The sequence below is a fragment of the Strix aluco genome, chromosome 1, assembly GCF_031877795.1.
Source record: "Strix aluco isolate bStrAlu1 chromosome 1, bStrAlu1.hap1, whole genome shotgun sequence".
Lineage (NCBI taxonomy): Eukaryota > Metazoa > Chordata > Aves > Strigiformes > Strigidae > Strix > Strix aluco.
The window spans coordinates 114,458,241-114,480,346 of NC_133931.1; the positions used below are offsets into that span (position 1 = coordinate 114,458,241).

Genomic DNA, 22,106 nt, shown 5'->3' on the forward strand with positions numbered 1-22,106 from the left:
CACACATGCACAGAAAACTAAAGAAAGTACTGGAAAAGTATGAGTAAATTATTGCAAATTAAGGATTTCCCTTTTTTCACTAGAAATGGAACTGAAAGAAGCTCATAACATGTGGCTTGCAATCTGAAACTTCTGATTTCTATTCTCCGAGGTCAATTATCAATTACCTTATCATTCAGCTTTCTGACAAACTGTCAGAACAACTACCATGAATAATTAAGGCTCCATTAGATTAATAACCATTGCAAAGGAAGTAAGAGCTCTAGCTTACATTTTCTTTCTAGTAGTGGCTAATATTTAATTGCACAATCATGACACCATCTCACTTCTCTCAAGTAACTGGTGCCTTAAATGAATATTCATTCACATCAGAAATTTATAAAAAAAACTCTAAAGGAAAGGGTGCTCATATAACAATGGTAATGTAAAATGCACTATAAATCGTTACAACACATCATAATACAAGGTCTAGACCATGACATAGTCTCACTCAGGTTATACAGAAACCAATCTATATGAAAGACTCTTCAAAAATGTATGTCCAAGCTTCATGAATACAATCAAGTGAAATTACTTACTTAGACATTTGAAGATCTAAAACCTTTTAAACATGATTTTTAAAAAAACACTTAAAAATACATTTCTAGCTTTTCAAGAAAGAGACATGCTGCTTCAATCTGTAGTCTTTTAGAAACTAAGCCTCTGATGACAGGTGTTTTTAGATCCAAGCTGCTTACTCACTGTAAGAATATCAAAGTCAAAGAGGTTGCTCACTAAAGCTGAATATCTTGTCTGCTCACCAGAATCTGGTACATCCTCTACCAAAAAAGATTTGGAGTGTCTGACAACTTTCAAATGCTTTCAGGGTAGAGAAAGCACTTGGTATATCTGTGCTGCAGAATATTATGTAGCAAGGAATTACTTTCCACTTCCTGATTACTCAAGCAAACCTGAATGTGGTTAAGTATAACAGCCAGCATAACTCAGTATACTGCAGCATAAAAGCCATAAACAAAAAAATGACATCCAGTAGATAATCCTTCCAAATGCACTACAGGGTGCAGCAGATACTATTAGCCACTATCAAAAGATAGCATCCTGAAAAATAACACTAGAACAATTAAACAGATCAAGGAGACTGAAAATATGAAAATTACTGGTTTTAATTAATTGCTTATATCAAACCCAAACAATAAATAAGCGCATCAAAAGATCATTAGAGAGTAGAATCAAATTAGCAGAAACCAATCACAAGAAAGTGAAAAAGGAGCCTCAGCTGCTTCAGCTGTCTGCTCCAGCAGCTGGATCATAATAAGAAGCAGTGGGGGTGGAAGAGTTTGGGCGGGGGGGAGTGGGTAGGAAAACATGTGGACTGTCATGTACACTGTGTATTTATTCTGCAATGGCACATATTCAGTTACAGATTTCCAAAAGTTCCAAAAACATTCAAAAGAATGGAATCCTCTAAAAACTTTACAAAGAGAGCAATTTATTGCACAAGCATTTCTGTGTTGACTATTTAGATAATGGTTCATCAGTCAGATATTGCAATTGACAGCTTCTACCCATTTGTGGAATTCCAAGAAACTTGCTATTGTTTATGGTTTACAGCAACAATGAAAAAGAATGCTTAATGCCATGAAAATAGATAAAAGACATAACACATGAAAGCAGCTGAAGAAAATACTAAGCACTTAACAGGAAAATCTAGGCTTTCTTTACCTTAAATACTTTAAAATATTCAGGAAGTACAGAAGCAAATTTTCTGATAGCATAATCTTTGGCATCTTGATTGTGATCTAGTGCTTTGTGGATACTTCTCCAGAGTATTACAGTAATCTCCAATAAACTTGCCATGCTGGCCACATCATTTATTGACAACACATTATTCAACACCTGAAACACAAACACTTAGATGATATTACGTATTATACTCTCAAATATAAATTTAGGTTACAATAAGGTTTAAAAAAACCCTGAAAATCCTTCTATTCATTTCAAAAAGGCATTGTGCTTGTTGCAGAACATGAATTCCATGATTCAGTCTTAGTGTGTGTATATATATATATGTATATATAACAAGTCATTTTGCAACATTAATTTTTTGAATAATGTAATTGCAAAACCAAACATTTATAATTAGTACTGGAATTAGGGAAGTATTCATTTAAAATATGCTTTATATTCCTCCTATCTTATTCTAGCTACTTTACCAAATTTCTCCTATTGCAGGGTGTGAAAACACCATAATGGCAGTTCTTCCCTTCTAATTCCACAGATGCCCAAGTGCTTTCCTTTAGATTTCTGTCGTATCATTAACTGCCTATGTCTCAAATTAAGCACCACAGAAAAAGCGTTACCAGAACTTATCATAAAGTGGACTTTCTTACACTTGTATTCTCCTTTTCACTTTCATCATCATCATTGCTATCATGAAGACTCTCTTTCACTGCTTTCTGGATGCAGGCATTCAAGCAGCGCCGAATAGTAAGCATCAATTTAGCTACATTTAAATATAATAAGAATAAATTAGACATTTACTATTTGTTAAGAATGTTGCTAGTAAATACTTCTAATGTAATGCTGGAAAGCCAGTCTGAAAAAGCAGGCAACAGAACCAGAAATAACTAGGAAAAAAGGAAAAAATTTCCTGGTAAAAGGAAATGGAAAAATGTAAAAATGTTTTATATCCTCAAGTATGAAGAAGTAATGGCAACATTATCATCAGGTTCTGTGATTTTACTGTTAAAAAAGTCTCCTAAAAAAACCCGCAACAACCACCACCTTATCAAACCAGGAACAGAGGAAGCTCCCACAACTCCTACATTCATCTGGCATAGCTATCCATTTAATGACCTATGTTCAATAACACATCCCCTCCAAAGTTAATTCCAATTATTTATAAAAGATGTAGTAGGCTAACCATTGCACTCCTTAATGAGGAGCTCATCTCTAGATAAAAATGAAAGGGTTATGTCCACTCTGGTGAAAGGATGACTAGCTGAAATACACTAGTACAGGTTACTTCAAAACTACCTTACCAAGGTAATCAGTCAAGGCTCAATGGCTTGGGCATTTTACCCAAGTCATTCCATGCTGACTACTTTGTTTTTATAATAGCAGAACTCCTCTGAAACAAAATTTTCCTGATTTTACTTGCTTCTTGGTTACTTTTATAAAAAGCAGCGATACCCTCTGCATACACTTTTCACTGAAAGTTTCTGAAGCTTTTAATAGGAAGGACAGCTTTTTAGATTTTCTCTGAGCAACTTGAAAATACTGCTATCCACAAATCCCAGATAATCAGATTATCAGACATAAATATTTTTCACCTTCTATAGAATCTTCCACATAAAGATCTCAACTCACTTGAGGAACCAGAGTATTTCATTTCCCTATTTCTGCATGATAAATAAATATCAACTTAGATAGTTAGTACATGTGAGGAGAAAGAGGAAAAAAGAGTCCAGATAACAACGCTGGCTAGAGAGTTGTTATCTCTACCTACAGCATCTAAGAGCAGAAACAAAAAGCTTTGGTCTCTTCGTTTTTGAAAAAGCTTACGACTCTTGTCAGCAGGGTTCATTGCTGGTGTCAAGAATTTCAAAAACTACAAACTAACACTATATTAAAAACAAAAGATCTAGCAACCACTGTTAGAGAAAAAAAATAAAAAGCTATTACATGGTGTGATACTAGTTATTTCCAAAGATTCATAAGGTTTTATACTTTACCTATATTGGTGGGGGCAGTATATTCATAAGCATATTGATAGAACTTTCTAGCTGCTGCTGAATTCATCTGGATTAGAGTAACACAGCGCTCACACCACACATCCTCAGTTTGGTTAATGGGAAAGAAAGAGTTGAATAAGAGATTCACTATGCGTCGTGACACAGGCCGTGAATCAACTTCCAGGCGAGTCAGAAGATGCTCCATGGGACAGATTTTCCAGAACTTTTTAAAATGAGAAAAAGATATTAAAGGAGTTAAAAAAAGAGGAAAACCCAATTACCTTTATTAAATGTTGCCCACATCAAAAGTATCAACAAATATAAATCGCATTTACCAGAAAAGCATGAGCATTTTTAATTTTTACCAAAATATGAGCATTTACTTGAGGTCACATATTGCTGCAACAACACCACTTTTACTGTTCTGATGCACCTCTAAATCTCCCAGTATCTCTGATAGACTGGTAAAATTCTGGTTCTAGCAATTCTAGCTCAATATACCTGCAATGCTAATGCAATTAGGGCAATTGCAGGGAAGAATTGTTTACTCTACAAGGATAGCACCACAAAATATAATTAATTGTCATTATATGCCATGTTTCATATTCTTGTCATAGCACAAAGTAGGACCAAACTATCTACAAGTACAGTATAGGCCCTAAAAATCTGTATAGAACAAGACCCTTTCCAAAATCATCCCAAAAGAGAAATGCATCCCGTTGTCAGCAGAGCTCTAGCTTATTTGCAACACAGTAATCAAAGGCTGTGAAATTCAGAAAGAAGAAACAGCTTGTTATGCCAGCAGTAATACTACTCGCATCTTGAATTAATTATGCTGTGCACTTTCAGATAAAAAAAAAGAAAAAACCCACATCCAAAAAAAAAAAGGGTTTCTTGGCATTGAAAAATATTATTTTATTCCTCAGCAGAAAATATTTGAGGCAGCTAATTACTCTGTGATTTCAAACTATGGGCATCCCTGCTAGAATTGTCATAAAAAGAAGGTCCTTCAAGTAAGCATTACAGTAACCCCAGGACTTACCAGAGATACTTATCACAGTTTTTAAATAAAAAGGAATTTACTGACAAAATATCTAACACTTACTAGGATTTTTTTTTCTTTTTAGTAAAGCTGATCTTTCCTTTAAAAGATCTGAATCTTTTACATAAAAATAAAGGACAGAGTAGATGGAAGATATCCATTATGCCTAAAGAATAAATTTATACCTAAAAAAAATCCTGACGTTCAGAATTATCATTCTCCTGTCTTTAATGGCAGGACATTCAGAACAATTCAAGAAAGCCAAAAAGATTGTTTGCTTGAACTTTCATACTGAATGACAAATAACTTTCAAACAAGAATTTTTACATTTAACAGCAGCATGAATACTTTGTTTTTAAAAGACTGTACACAAAGTAGCAACATTAAAAAAATCAACTTAAAGCATTTTTGATATTGAATACAAGTTAAAAAAAGCTTTGTTGTATTTTACTATACAGATAACTGATATTAATGGATCAAATCATGACTGTAGGTACCAGTTCTTTAAATCATACTTGTATATCATATCTTATGAGGAGTTAAAACTCAGCACGAGAGGTGCTGAGTGCCTGTGAGGTTACAGAATGATGTAGAAATTAATACTAAAAAATACATAAGATTATAAAAATGACATGTAATCAGATTATCAGAGGAATATGCTTTTTGAGTATTTTAAAAATAATAAATAATAATATAAGAATATGACCGAAATCCTGATTAAGATTTCAGAGTCCAACACTTTCAGCAACAGTTCTGTGATCTGTTGTTTCTGCTGATTCTATGAACCAAGTGATACATCTCCTAACACACAGGCACCATCAGTTGAGGTCCAGTGTCACAGTGATACTTCTGCTGTTTTACCTCAGATTTACCTGGCTTTAGAACCTGCTGAACCAGAAACTTCAGGAAAAAAAGCTATCTTTTAGATTCTGAAGCTATCTTTTTAACTCTGAATTGCCTCCTACAGTTATCTCCAATAATCTTAACAGCCAGAACCAAATGTCTAAGTAAAGGTACAGCTGCACATTGTTAATCTCAGGAAATCTGTAAACATTACAGGATCCTGCTGGAAATTTTTCATGCTGACAGCCTGAGTGATAATACCTTGTACTTGCAGTGTTTGTCTTCATTTCACATATTCTGTGGACTTTGCCTATCAATGCATTGAGGTATGTATTATGGAATTACCAAACTTGCTGTTGCGTTATTATAATCCTTATCCTGAACCTATGTACAAGAAGCCGAAAGCTCTCAATTCTAATATCACCTCCCGTTTATCTTCTCTTCTGAGCATATTCTGGGGAATTTGGAAGGTACTGAAGTCGTCTAATCTCAACATATATGTCTTTGAGGTCCTGTCATCAAAGCTGGAATGCACACATTTGGCAAGTAGGTAGTTCTTGTGTTAGGGATAGTTATGTTCCTTGAGCACTGAAGCGTTAAAAACCTGACAAACCAAGTATTTATTTAATCCTCTCCTGAAGAAGAGACACATACCTCTGACTTCACACAGTCCATGTGCCTAGCACAAGATAAGCATGTCCTGATAATTAGGCTTAGCAAGAGACAAAAACATGATTAATATAAAATATAAAATTGAAATTAGGAAACCATTAACAGCAGAGAGTGGAGAAAGAGCTCAAAGATGCTATAATGCCTAAGACTGGACAGTATCACCCTAAGTAAGAGTCCACAGCAGGACAGAAATGCAAAAATCACTATAAAAAGATACAAAATCCCGAAGGACATGCCCACAAAAGGCAAGTAGAAATTATAAAACTAGGTAAATAAAAGTAAAAAAGCAATTCGATAAAGGCGTTAAGCATTTAGAAGGTAAGAGACACCTGATTTGAGCTAGCCAGCTGGAAGGGTGGCTGTACCTGCCGCTCTGCCCTGGCATGGCCACGAGAGGGCAGGGAAGACAGAAACATGCTGACGAAAGGTCTGCTGAGCGCCTGTGACACCAGCAGCAACCAGAGGAAAAAGCAGATAAGTACAGAAAGGCCACTGGACCTACTAATCATCCCAAACTAGTCAAAAAGGTGGGGGAGAGGAGAAACGTGTACTTGGCTCAACTAAAAAGCAAACTTTCCAGCATGCCTAGAAACCCTCTGCTGTAGTAATATCCAGCCACAGTACTAACGCCTATGGTTAATTTTTCTGTGAAGAACAGCTATATGGAAAGGTTGAAAGCTCACCAGGACTAGTCACAATTTCTTTGTTTATTTATTTATTTTAAAAGATTTTTCATGGACACCATGATTTCAGCAGAATTCATAAAATCACTGGAAAAAAATATTTTTATACTACTACCTATATTGGGATAAAAACCTTTCAAATAAACAGAAGTGACTAACAGCAACAGAATCTACAAGTCTTAGAAATAAACTCAGTTATATGCTTAAATATATGAAGAAGGGAAAATCTGAAATTAAGAGTATTACTACATTAAGCATGCTTTTTTTTTCCTTTTAGGAATCCTGCAGTAGTATCAAAAGGTATTTTTTTAAAAAAAATAAATGTCTTGATTTTATCTCCTTGCTACTTACTAAGTGTCACTTATCCTACCTTAGCAGCCTTGGTAGCCTTAATTTTCAGCAGCATATCAACAAAAGCCACTCGCACTTTCTCTGAATTGTCATGAAGACTGTGTTTCACTGCTGGCAGGAGCTGTTCCAGTAATGGATGACTTAGTTTGTTGTCCAAAATTATTGGTAGGCACTGCAAGAAAAAAAAAAAAATTATACTAAAAAGAAAATAATTTAAAGAGTAGATTTGAGAAAAGATGTAGCTAAAAATTGATGAACTGGACCATGACACTTCTAAAGTTAAATTAAGTAAGGACACTGAACATGCATATTTTTTCTTGTAATATTCTTTATTAAACATTGCTACGGTTATTTCAGATTTCCAGTGAACTGTGTTCAGTGAGTTCATTTCAGCTGAAGTAGCTTCAGAACTACACTGAGGTCTTGCCTTCTACCTGAGGGCACAGCGTCAAGTACTTTTTGTGATAGCAATACCAGCTCCCTAAAACTCTGCTGATTTCAGATTAAACAGACGTCTTTTTTGACACGTTATTTTTAAGCCAGCACTTTCTGCTTATCCAGTATAGACCCCCAAGCAGCTGCAGTGAGTGGAGCAAGTGAGGATTAACATGAAGATAGCTCCAGTTTAAGGCTGAATTGACGCATACACAAAATCTTTAAGTGAAAATACTGCTTAGGGAGTTCATTTTTCTGTCCAAGCTATTAGTTATTTACCAGATCCCAGAAAGATGTAGATGAACTAATCCTAACATACTGAACAATGCACAGGAGGCCGGCATTCCCAGAGAAACAGTATGTAATTTCATTCACCCAGACCTCAGAAACAAAGTGGGGTTACAAAATCATAATGGAATCGTGCATGTCTTGGGATAGTTTAAAACCAGTGACATAGAAACATACTGAAACCTGCCTGTGTACATTTTCAAGTCTAAGCATAATTTCTAATAGCTAAAATAACTAAATTATCAGGTCCAAACCATGTATATAAGACTGGAAATGTAAAGTGGTTGAGAATCACAAAGTCAGTCACTATTTTAAAAGGCATTTGTTCATTCCAAATGTGTGGCTTTTATAATATGTGTGCAAAACTTGGTGTATTAGGAACTTTATTGCCCAAGTCATTTTGCACAGTAATTTCCTTGACTTAAAGTGGCCTATCCTAGAAACCTCTGCATTAGCTAAAATATGAAAATACAATAATGATTTTAAATTCAGAAAAAAAGATTTACTTTAAAAACAGAGCATCGAACATCAGCAGATGTTACATCATATGCCAGCTCTCCAGTTAGTTTTTGTAAAAGATCAGCAAGAACTGTTGGAGGAATCATCTCCCAGTATTTGGATGTTATCTGAGTAACTCCAAGTATCCCTGTAGAGCGGACAACTGGATGAGGATCTTCTAAGAGACTCTAAAAGAAACAGAAGAATAATAATATGAGTATATGCAATATTGTGCTGTTTGACATTAACCTATCATAAACAAATAACATTCCGTTACCTTTTAATCATTACGCAAATTGTCATACTATGAAAGAACTGTCACAATAAGATTCCCTCAAGGCATTTTATTATACAGCAAACTAGGAAATTTAAATCAGAAGCAAAATTAAGACAAATATTGGCCTTTTTTTTAATTGGACTTTTGAAATATTTTTTTTTTAAATAGCTCACATTAAGTCTTGCATCTGTGACTTAATTAAGAATAATTAAGAATATTTAGACTTCTATTTACATACTTCTATGTAACACTGTTCCTATGCAACAATATAAAGACTTTGAAATTCAATTATGTGATGTTTACATTTTTAAAGACCATACATAGAATTTCCCAAACATTTTCTTAATGAAAATACTATTTTCACCCACCTGCCCCTTCTCACCCACCTAGACTGGTAAAGAGGTTTTTGGGTTTTAGTAATACAGTACTAAACTTCCATGGAAAGCTTGCATATTAAATGTAAAGTTCTCTTCACCAACCCTAGGTTAAGTAAGGATCAAGATCCATTACTCACGTGTCTAGTCTTTCAAAAGCATCTTTCATTCATTAATGAGTAACAATTCCAAATACTTCCTTTTCAGAGTTGAAAATGGTGCATGTCATCTGTTGTCAACTAACATACCACAGGAATTTAAAATATTAGTTTATTTTTGTATTTTTGGCATCACAGGCCTGTATTTCCCTATGAATACTACCCAGAAATTCCATAAATTTTAATTGCATCAACAGCTTATTTCTGAGTTAGCTTTGACATAAATTTCATTTTTAACATTTTAGTTTCACTAAAACTTACAAAAAGTTCTTCAAACTGTTTCTGAATTTCATTGTCCATCTCTTCAGTGTTAAAACTGGGATCACGAACAGGAAAAGCATCAACAAACAAAAATGCTGCATTTGATCGAACTTCTGAGTTTCTGGCCTGTTACAACGAAGGAAAAAGTATTTATTAAGTTACTACTGTTAATATCAAAAGGCATATCCTGTCAAACACTGCTCTCCAATCACTTCTAACAAGTTAGTGTTTTCAATTAAGTAGATGGAAGAGATGAATTTTTAAATGGAAGAACTTACAGTAACATATGATTTCTATTTTTTTTTACCTTACACTTCTGCCCATTCAGTAAAACCAGAGTTATAACTACAAAGAGCTTTCAAAGCATATCAGCTTCAGTGACCCTGCTTTCTGTAATGCTGAATATATTAAAAGCAGTTGGGATTTCTCTTGGTCACCTTAAAGCTCTTGTCAAAAGACGGGTGATTTAATTGAAAAGCTCAAGCTTATTTCTTCAAGAAAACAGTATTTAGAAACTAAGTACCAGCAAGCCTGGAGAGTAACTTATCCAACAGAAACATACTCAGTTCTGCATCTATGCACAGAAGTATCAGAACCATGTTCTGAGCTCCAGGCAGCTCATCAAAAATCTAAGGCAAGCCTCATAACCCTCAAACATTTTACCATTTGTAATAGTTTTCAGTGTGTTATGCTATAAATTTTGCTGGTTGTAGAGTCCCAAATGGAAAGAAAAATGGAAAAAAATGTATATTTAGACACTCAGTGAAAAATAATTGGCCCTGTGGACTCTTAAAGGATAGAAAAAGAGAGCAGGCAATGAAATGAAGAAAAGATGAAATTCAAGGCATCTCAGGGAGAAACCTGAAATCTAACCATCAGACTACATTTTATTTATCAAAGACAGCAGTGCAATGATAAAAGCCTGTGTTGACTTCTCTTGGAAGGAAGAAGGAAGGAAGAATTTTGTTTAGATTTTGTGTCCAAGTTAAAACAAACAAATGGGTGTGTATATATATATATAAGACTATATATATGCAGTGTAATAAAACAATTAAGGTAGGCTTAATTTTAACAGCAAGATAACAGACAGTTCAGGGAAAATCCTGGCTATTCTATTCATCCAATTTTCTTCTTCCCTTGTCATAAGAGACATTCAGATCAAAGGCAGGAAAAAGAAAAACAAGGATAACCATGTAATATTTAGAACTAAATAAACTAATGGCAAATAAAGCCAGAAAAACACAAAAGAAATGAGCATCAATTACTTCATTTACAATTTATTTTGTATTTCCCTTCTAGACCAATCCTCATATGGTAGATCACATCTCTAGGTAGAACCAAATAATTTCAAATTCTTCAGGCCAACAAAATTCATCGCAATTCTAAATTTAATACTATGAAGGCAAATAAAGCCCATATATATATTCTTTAGCTATGGACTTGTGTTTTACTTTATTTATCATGTATAATACAAACAGTCTAAAAGTGAAAAGACTGTAACTCCTAATTCAATCCTATAAAGCTGTAGAAAATCCTTTAATTTTGAGCTTGTCTATATTGAAGAATTAATGCATAACAAGCTAAAATGTGAATTCACAGTGAAATAGCTCTTCTGCACTAATATTTCAAGAAAATTAATTCAAGTATGGTTTTGTGCAGTAACCTAGACCTTGTCTACCATGGCCATTCCAGAAAGTTAATTTTCATAAACTTTCTAAGTGCATTACACTGAATACCATTAAGTTCACTTAAATTCTGAACTGAGTACTCACAGTTTAAATTCCCGCCTTTAATTAATTGGAATTTATCCCAAATGTGCTTACCTATTCAAGCTCATAATAGAGTGAATGTCTTCACAGAGGTAGAACCTAGGACTTTAAATTCTTATCCTATTTTATTCCACATTGACGTTTCCATGCAAGAGGATTCTGTAGTTATTTAAATGATTAATGTTTCTTTACCTTTATGTACTATTCTGAGGAACTTTCAGAACCTTTTTAAACAATATTTTAATTTTTTTGTTCAGTTAATTTTCAGAGCTTTCTTTTAAGTTTCATCTGGTCTTACACGTCCTGAAATTCACTTCCAGTTATTATAAACACTGTTTTTCCCCAGTAAAAGTTAGTTTAGAAGTGCGGAACATTAAAAAACGAAAAACAACCAAACACACAACTTTAAATGAATCACTTCCTTCAACAGCTTGAATTACTGGAGGAGTGGTTCTTGACTTTTTGAGCTTGATAAGAAATAGCTTCATCACTACTTATCTCACAATAAATATCGGTATTTTTATATTTATATAGCTTCTTATACTAATAACCAATCACAGCACAACTCTTTCTGCTATGTTTGCATGAGACTTACTTTTCATAATAAAGACATGAAATAAGATGAAATTACATAAGGGCTTATATTATAAAAACTTAAAGTTGCATAAAGGCTTATAAAATACGTGTTGGTAAAAGCCACAAAGGGAGCTTCTGTGATCTAAGTATTTGCAAAAAAAGAGAACTATGGATTACAAATATGCATTCTCAGTTTAAAGATTTCAGAGGTGAAATCAAGTAGTTTCAACATGAACAGTTCTGGAATCCTTTGTATTCTTACCACTGAAGTAGCTTTCCTTTCTGCAAGAAGGAGGGGTAAAGAGGTCCTTCTATGAGTCCCCTTTCTGTTTTGCAACCAATGTTCTAGAACAAGATTTGTTCTTCACTGTATTAAATTAGGGATTTGTACACTGAGTAAAATAGGAGCATTAAACTGGTTATCTAAAATTAAACTGACATTTCAAGCTTTGGAGCTGAATCCATACCAGTAAGGACAATTATAAGCTTCCCTTCTTCTGTATCTTAAACTACTGGTGATTCTGAATCACAGCAACAGTTATCTTAAAAATGCCAAATACTGCATCAGTACTATATGGAAAAGAAAAATTAACTATACAAAAGTCACACAGCAAGACAGCAGCCTATCCAAAAATAAATTGCCAAATTTTGACATTCAGTCACATATTTCCTTTCACCTATCATAAATATGGTACTGAGTCATTTGAAATTCAGAATCTTTCCTTGCACTGAATCATACATGATTCATATAATTGCTGCATTCAATTTTTTACAATCCTCCTTTTAACATTCTGAAATCTATGTTCACAACAGTTGGACTATTTTGCTGTATTAAAACAAATTCTCCATGACCTATTTGATAAGCCTGTTAACGTCTAAGCTTAAAGTGCTTAACTACATATGTAGAAGCTGTCAAGATAAAAATGAAACAAACAAAAAAACCCACAACAAAAACACCCTTGACCAACCAACCAACCAAAAAACCACACCCAAAAACTTCCTAAAATTCAGATTTGTTCTAGCAATGGAACCATTAGTGATGTGAAAATTATGAACAGGAGCTGCTAAAAATCTGAACCACTTCTGGAATCAGGAACTTCTCCCACTGTCTTGCTGCAAATCAATAATTAACGGTTTTTCCTCAAGCCAAACGTTTCTGTTGCATTTCTCCAAGCAAAACTATGCAGATTTAACATGGTTTGACAGAATGTTCCTCCAAAGTATTCTAATCATATATTTGAGTTGAGTCCTGGACTTTGGAAAGTTAACTACTAGCCTCCACTTACAGACAGCAACTCCCTTAAGAATGGAATACCATGTTTTTCTAACCACTCTGAAATTTCCAAGTTTCCGAGACACTAGTTGGAAATTTTGCAGTGCTATCAAAAATCAATTAAAACCCTTATTCTTTTTAGAGACTGAAAGTTAGAAATTAAAGAAAGCCATGCTTTGCAGCTATTATTCTCTTGCACTGAAAACATATATGTTTCATCCAGAAGGATCCTTGTTTATATTACTTCTAAAGGGATGGGATCCAACCCTTAATGTAAGGCCAAACAAGATACTGGTCTAGCGACCAGTCTGTCCATCTCACTTCTACCACAGGGTTCTGCCGAAACCAAACAGCTCTCAACTTCTTACTGTAACTCATAAAATCCATTTTAAACAACTTTTAAGTTGTTTTAAATACTTTCAAAGACTTTTTAAATACTTCTCTTATGGCTAGAGAAGATGCTGTGTGACCAATCAGTAAATGAAACTTCAGTATATGTTAAACAGCACCTAAGTTGGCTGTAACAACAGTATGTGTATGCTCTCGCTGAAGGAATTTCATAACCTCAGACAAAATAAAAGCTGTCCACAAAGAAGGAAGACTGGCTCATCTTAATCACAGAGTGCAACTGAGAAGGTAAACTGAAGCAGGTAAACTGAAGTAAACTTCAGTCTGTGCATGCAATCCACAGGAAGAGATACACACTTACCTTAAAAGTATTAGAGGTCAGAAATTTCATCCTGAATGCTTGGATAAAAGCACATCCATAGCATGAAAATCTGTACATTCACTCAAACTAGAATAAAAGGTTTTCTAAAATAATACTCTAATAAATTAATTGAGCTGTATTCTAAGGCTGGTAATTAATCAGAAGCTGAGACTAAATCATCCTCTGAACATTTCTGGCTTTGATCAATATAGTACTGAGCATTCCATAAAGATCCTGGAAAACAGAATACAAGATTATACAACTGAGAAGATGATGTGAATACCAAACCTAGTGTTAGTCCCACTGTCTACTGCAATCCTAGAAAGCGCGCTGTGTACCTGTAAACAGAACTGAACTATAGAAGTAAATTATATTAACAAATTAGAATATTGTTGTGCAAACTATGCCTAATTACAACTTGCAAAGTTACTCTGCTACAGCTGAGATGCTAAATACACTGATTTTTTTTTCCACAGCCATTTTATTTCAAAAGCAGTTACAGAACATGTGGGAGGAACCCAAAATTTAGTAGTTGGAGAAAGACAGTCCTATTTTCTGAAAAGGATCATTACCTTCAGTGCTCTCCAAAGGAGAGGTTGATACAATCTATAAAGCATTTCTTCAACTCCTTGACGAACTTTACTTTGTTTATGAAAATAAGACAGCATCTGAGAAAAACAAACAAACCAATCATGAAAAACATTTTTAACAGTACTTTCTACATTCAAAAAGTAGACAGGAGTTGTCTCATTTCATCATTTATGTAAGACCAAATAATTTCCCATACTATGGAAAATGATAAAACTAGACATATTAATTGACCTTTTATTTTATTAATAAGTCTCAAAAATAATAAAAAGATAGATCTAATAAATACCACATTTAATAGCTTTATAGATTTAATAAATCTATAGAAAGGTCTAAAACTGAGAAATAAAATCATGGCTAGAGAGTCAGTTTCACAGCAACCACGCATGTCTTTTTACAGTAAAAAGCTCTATTTTTAAAGTAACTGGTAGAAATACTTTGAAATCATTTAATTATCAACTACAGATAAATAAGCCATTTCTCTGTTAAGAACAAAGGAACATTATTTGGTAACTGGAGTTATCCAAATACAAATCTATAAACTTAATACATTTTGTATGCGTTGATGAAAAGCAAGTACCACAGAATCACAGAATGGTTTGGGTTGCAAGGGACTTTAAAGCTCATCTAGTCCCAACCCTCCTGCCATAGGCAGGGACACCTTCCACTAGACCAGGTTGCTCAAAGCCCCGTCCAACCTGGCCTTGAACATCCAGGGAGAGAGCAGTCACAACTTCTCTGGGCAACCCGTGCCAGTGTCTCACCACCCTCACAGTAAAGAATTTCTTCCTTATATCTAATCTAAATCTACTCTCTTTCAGTTTTCACAAGCACTCTTTGTGACTCAGGTCCGTGCTTAGTCAGCTAAAGCACCTTTTATTTTTGTATCTGAATTATGCAGACAAAAGAGGAAAGTAGAAGACCAGAGCAGAGTATGAAAAAGGACATCATGGAACTTGACATGAAGTAATTCCTCCACCTGAAACACTGATCAGTTTGACAAGGAGTTGACCCTCTAGTGGTCAGTACTTCAGGTATTCACAGCTACAGCTAGACAGAGAAGCCTGTGAATAGCATCTACAGAAACAATGCTATAGCGGAAGAATCCCTTTTCTACAGTTTTGAAATATACTGAAGACATGGTATAGAAACTATGTAGCTCTTATTTCTACATGAGAACGATGGCTCTAACCCAAGATTAATGTCAAATCAGTACTGTTTTGTAATAGATTTCATTAGAACAGTGAGTACCAGATATCTGCAAAACGGACATAGGTTTTATAATCAGAAATCTGAATTCAGAAGGGAGAGTTGTACATGTTGCTTTACCCTCCCTCCCCACTCAATAACTCAAGTGAATTACTGTGGTTGATTATTGTCCTATTTGCTACACAAACTTCTGGATTCTAAAGGACCATTTTAAATCAAATTCTTGCATACTGAAAAAGAATGCATCATTCAAATTTATTCCGAGACCCACTCCCCTCACAACTCAAAGAGAGATTTATTTACATCAATGCCCTCTTTCAAGATCATAAGCTTCCGAATCTGAAAAACATGAAATGCCCTGTCAAAAGCCTACTCCATCAATCAGGAATCAGAGGACAAGGGAATTCACTATAGATATGAGAATCTATTTACATTTGATTAAAAACAAAACCCAGAAAACCAAAGCAAGCAAAAAAAATAGGATAGGATTGTATATTGGTATATCAAGCTATGTATTGCACATACTATACACTTCAGCATCTATATATTTGGGGGAAAGCATGGGAGGTGAAGGGACACAGATCAAATACAAATGCTTTGTCTTAAAAAGCTTTGTGCACTTCTCATTCTGCTTCAGATGTTTTGCTCATGAATTAAAGACAGACAACTAGAATCTGTAACTGAATCAAGGCTTGTCCCTAGAAACATATATACCACACCCCCCCCCCCCCCATATATAACAAAAATAAAAAATAAGTTTAGTTCCAGACCCATCTACTAAATTTGCCTCAAGGAGCTTACAACTTTTCATGCCTGTGATCAGCTGTGGAAAGGTCAATTCTGTAGGTAAAGAAAAGCTTAGACAACAGACAGCAAAAACTATTTCTGGCACTCTGAAAAATCCCCTTATATTTCTACTTTTGAGCACCAAAGACAAATCTCATGCAAAACTATAAGATTCCTCCTAAAATTTGTTCCAATATTGCTTCTCAGAATATGCTATTTTTTTAAGTATTTGTGGTGGGTTGTCCCTAGTCACCAGCTAAACACCACACAGCCACTCACTCCCTGCCTGGTGGGGTAGAGGAGAGAACTGGAATAGAAAAGGAAGAAAACTCATGAGTCAAGATAAAGACAGTTTAGCAAGTGAAGGAAAAGGGTCAAAAAAACCCCAAAACAAGTGATGCAAATGCAATCACCCACCACCTCTACCACAAGTAAACCAATACCCAGCCAGTGTCCAAGCAATGGCTACCTCCCCAAAATCCACTTTCCCTCAGTTTTTATTGCTGAGCATGCTGTTATGTGGCATATAATATCCCTTTGGTTAGTTTGGGTCAGCTGACTTGGCTGTGAGCCTCCCAACTTCTTCCTCATCCCCAGACTTGCTCATTCCCAGACTGGGAAGAGAAAGCCTTGACACCATGCAAGTCCTGCTCAGCAACAGCCAAAACATTGGTGTTATCAACACTGTTTCAGTCAACAAATCCAAAACATGGCACCATACAGGCTGCTATGAAGAAAAGTAGTTCCATTCTAGCCAGACCTAGTATAGTATTCTAGTATGAAATAGAAATTTTCTGCTTTATAGTAACTGATCTGATTTTGATGATACTAGTTCATGTCATGCTTTACAGGAACTTACCTCTCTAACTTTAGAATGAACAGAAGAACTTCTGGGGAGATGAATTCCATGATGCATGAAATCCTGAATGCAGTTATGTTCAAGTGTCTATAGTAAAAACACATACATGCTACTCTTAACACAGTAATACAATAATAAATACTGTAGGGCTTCTTGTACTTGGCTTGGCCCAAGTTTTTCCACGCTAGGGGCCTCTGTCTGCTTAAATTGATTTTCAAAATTTCAGAATATACAAATAATCTGATTCTCAGCACCAAGTTTGGAATTCAAAAGCACCTCCACATGGTAAATAAGAATTATTTGGTATCTGAAATTTGGCTGTAGCATTGTTGTGATGCTATAATTATGCTTTTGACCATCTCCATGGAAATCCATAAAAACTAGATAAGCTATCAAATACACAGACTTGCACATGCTGAATAAAAGCTTCAATAACCTAGATAAATAGTGTGCTTATGAAAAACACTGTGTATATGAATAGTTGATCACAGTGGGCAAACATTCAAAGTATGCCATGCTCTTATTCCTTGGCAACATTTTCCTTAGGGAAATAATTCCTTAAGGCTTGCTTAGGAACTTTTCTGAGGTTGAAAAGTCATGTATCTTCTCCACCTTGAAATTTGAAACTATCCAAATAAAATTTCAAGCATAGTATTACCTCTAGGAATTCTCCTGACACCTTCTTCCAGGCCCTGAAGTAAACTTCTGAAACGTATTCCATCAAGGATCTGTATTAAGACATGGGAAACACTTTCAAGCAAGCAGCCTAACCATCTTGATGCGCAATTCATAAAGGTAACAATGTGAAGTTTTTGATAGGTACCAATATTATTCTTAATTCTGTGCATCAACATTATTTTTAGAAGAAGAAATTATCTTGAAAGTCTGCACCGATAACTACGGAAAAACAAAGTTAACTGTTAATTAATGAACCCAAGCACTATTGAAAAACACAGAAAATATCTCTCATGGTGAAAAAATCAAAACATCAGCACATGTATTTTATCATTTATTTCACAATGAATGCCTTAAATTCTTTATAAAGATGTACAGGCATATATTATTCTAACTGAAACCATTAGAAAGCCTCTGATCATAATAAGAAGAATTACTTCTGTAACATTGCACTGAATAATCAAAGGAAAAAAAAATCTACATTTTCCATCCATCAGTCCAGTTCTCGGGCTATGACCCTGCAAGTCACTTCTTATTAGAATGTCTCTATATAGAATCTTACTGAATTAAATTAGAGGTTGCTGATAGGAAAAAATAAAAATACCTTACAGAAGCAGAAATGGACCTGCAATTCTCAGACAAACACTGCAAGTAATACAGCAGTTTATATGAAAGTCATTTGCTTTAGCTAACGCTAAAGAAGCATTTTACTACACCTATAATTGTACACATAGGCATGTGCAGAGCAACTATTAAATGAAGTTGTGAAACAATACAGTAGTTATATTGAGCAGATTTGAAGGTCTCTGGATTCTGATATATTTTATCAATATACTAGGTATTTTAAAGTGTGAGACAAACAAGATTTTAGCTAACCTCTTAACGACCATTAAGAACTCTAACTGTGATGCATACCTTGGAAAGAATTGTAATTGGTTTTTAACAGTTCCATGTATCATTTTAATGAAGTTTACATTCCAGCTGAACAAAAAGCTCAAGAATCTTCTTCCCTGTTGGGAGGGGAAAAGAGGAAAAAAAAGAAGTCAAACCCCAGAGCAATACCCAATTTAAAAGCCACCTCAAAAATCAGTAAATACAGAGCTTAAAGATCAAAAGAAGATTCTTAATTTTTAGACAGAATTCAAGCATTACTGTAGTTATACTGCAGAGAAAATGCAAAACAAATTAACATGTGGATTACACGTCTGCCTGCATTTTTTTCAACATCCATTCTGTTTTGGTGTACTTCAGGTAGTATTCTATAATGATAAGGGACTGTGCAACTCAGGACCCTCATTAAGGCCACATCATGGGAGCTCTGTCAAGTGCAATATCATTCCAGGATGACACTGTAATGACAGTGAAGGTACAAATAAAATAGCAAGACAACTCTGCCAGCACTGGATACAGAAACAGTTTTGAACAAAGCCACAGAGAACAGCTGGGCCACTGAGGAAAAGAAATGTTCTGATTAACAAGGACAATTTCTTTCTTATTGCCTCATATTGCAAACCTCCTGGAGATACTTTAATTCATGAAAAAAGAAAAAAGCTATTCTAGTTTTTTCCTTAATTAGTTTTTTTCCATCTTAGCAAGTGAGAAATTGTGATGACAAATCTGATGAGCAACAGAATTTTTGCAAGAAAAGGCAGTGGAAGGCTGTGGATGGAGGAAATAAGCCCTTGCTCTGCCAAAATGAGCAAGATCTGCCCATGAAATTAGAGCCTTACACAGTATCTGTACAGACAACCTCACTCTGGCTCATCTCCACATGAAGTGAAGGCATCCAGCTTCTGAGACTTTGAAAAGTTTGATCAGACATAGTGAGTCAGCAAATTGTAAGGCTCCTTTGTACCTGTCAGCTTTCTAACCAAAAATAAATCAGGAAAATTAATAAGGAAGTGCAATAGTAAAGAGCACATTGACAGAAGTTCAAAAAGTGCATTGAACAATTTGCAGAGGTTCAACGGCACTTCCATCAGAAGCTAGACCAACAATTATGTTCAGACATAGGACAAAACAGAGAAAACAAGGCTGAGAATGCCAGACACACTTTGAGCTAGAAAATCATAGAGTAGGGATAGAGAGAAGGAAGCCTATAGGCAGAAACTGGCCTTTAGTGGAACTGATAGCTTAAATTCCTTCAGGTCAAGAAGTAATTCAGAAGATAATAAAAATCAAGACCTAAAGATTAAATATAATGTCAAGATCCTTGTCTACAGGTCTGATGGAATCCTTCCTGTTGTCAGTGAGAGCTTCTTCTACCAAGAAAGAAAAAGACTGAATGAAAAAAAAAAATCACTTATCTCCAACTTTGGCGGTATAATACATATATTGGAGTCCCAGTGGTGCACTCTTCCATCAACATTCCTGACAAACCAAAAGGTCAAGGGGGTCTCCAGCTGTTTGATTGGAAACCCCACCTGAACAAGAATGTTTTCATAGATCATAGAGAGATACAAATTCAGAGGATCACTCCACTAATGCAGCCTGAAAATAAGCCTCTAAGAAATATTGCTCTGTGTTAAATAGCACAGTCTGGGAAGGCAGAAAACCTGAACTCCCTGATCTTGCAACAAGGCATCAATGTGCAATTCTGTATCAGTTTAATCTGATCTAGAACCAGGATACCGCATTTCTGACACACGATAAACTACTTCAGGCAGTTAATCTGGCTGAAAAAAATCTTACCAGAAAAAAACCTGCTCAGCTACCTCCTTCAATCAACCCATGACGTAGCTGCTTGACAATTCATACTGTGGAGAGGAAAATAGGAATGCTAGCCTATGGCAACACACGCTCATTGCATCCTGGAGTTATAACAGCTTAAGCTGCTATAGAGCTATGCTCTGGGATGTGTACTCTAAAAAGAATTAGGTAAACTTTTCTTAGGAACTGTAGAATAAGCCTGCAGGCACTAAAGGAAATATTAACCCTTATATATAGGAGTCAAGTTACATCTCAAGGCAATTAATGCATCATGTTGATATTTGGTATAACTATTAGCATGTTAGAAATAGACACAGAATGTAAGATAAAGGTCCAGCAGAGATACTGGGGAAATGTTGGACATGTTGCTACAAGAAATCTACCGTTAGCAATATAAGCCAGGCAGGGAAACCAGAGAACACACTGAGGTGGATTGTCACTAAAACTAAACTCCCTCAGGATGCAAAATCCCAAGCAGAAGGACTTGCAACAGAAGTACAACAGTTTTATAGCAACAGGTTGGAATACTTTGAATTTCAGGAGACTTAATCTCCTGTGTGCAGAGCTAGAAAAATCCCAGACAGTTACCATTCTGGGTCTGTACTGGCAGTTCACATATTGAAGTTGGATTTCAGCTCACAAACTGAGACATCTAGATTTGGATGTAAGTCCCTAGAATGTTAATTGCCTGGAGTGTGATTCAGCTGTTTAGTAACTGCTTTATGAAGCCAAGTTGTTCTGTTGACTAGGGCAGTATGCCACTACCTAAACCCAGAGCAATTTTAAACACTCAAATGGTTTTCCAGAAGGCAGAGATCTATGACAGATCCTGTGTCAGGCCCAAGGGGGTGTCTGAGCCAAGGTCATTTAACACAGCACAGGTCATTCACTTAAAGTTAAGCAATTAAATCCTTCCCCAGACCTATAGTCTTTAGGCTCCTGTGTAGATCTCTAAATTGGTTTCAGACACCTAATTTAACAGAACACTATCTTGCAGTCTTTCCAGAATGGGTTGTGGTTCCCCTTTTATTTTGAACTAGTTTCCTCAAGGATGGAAAGTGATTTGTGTATTGGGTTTATGTGGCAAGGTTGTGGTAGCAAGGGACCTACAGGCTTCTGTAAGAGGCTGCCAGAAGCTTCCCCTGTGTCCGACAGAGCCAATGCCAGTTGGCTCCAAGACAGACCCACCATTGGCCAAGGCCGAGCCCATCGGCGATGGTGGTAGCACCTCTGGGATAACGTATTTAAGAAGGGGGGAAAAACCTGCGCAACTCCAGCAGCAGTTGGGAGAGAGAGGAGAGAGAATGTGTGAGAGCAACAACTCTGCAGACACCAAG

At 35.5% G+C, this 22,106-nt stretch overlaps 1 protein-coding gene across 1 annotated transcript in view; it reads right to left on the minus strand.

Moving 5' to 3' along the window:
• Positions 1-22,106, minus strand: part of NCAPG2 (non-SMC condensin II complex subunit G2) — a 52,209-nt gene that overhangs the window by 18,390 nt on the left and 11,713 nt on the right. Inside the window, exons 7-16 of the mRNA XM_074831709.1 lie at positions 18,976-19,070; positions 18,044-18,113; positions 17,386-17,472; positions 14,516-14,611; positions 9,617-9,742; positions 8,555-8,734; positions 7,345-7,497; positions 3,735-3,957; positions 2,391-2,503; positions 1,723-1,896 (exon numbers count right to left, since the gene is read on the minus strand). Of these exons, the coding sequence (XP_074687810.1) occupies positions 1,723-1,896; positions 2,391-2,503; positions 3,735-3,957; positions 7,345-7,497; positions 8,555-8,734; positions 9,617-9,742; positions 14,516-14,611; positions 17,386-17,472; positions 18,044-18,113; positions 18,976-19,070 (1,317 nt within the window). The remainder of the gene's footprint in view (positions 1-1,722; positions 1,897-2,390; positions 2,504-3,734; positions 3,958-7,344; positions 7,498-8,554; positions 8,735-9,616; positions 9,743-14,515; positions 14,612-17,385; positions 17,473-18,043; positions 18,114-18,975; positions 19,071-22,106) is intronic.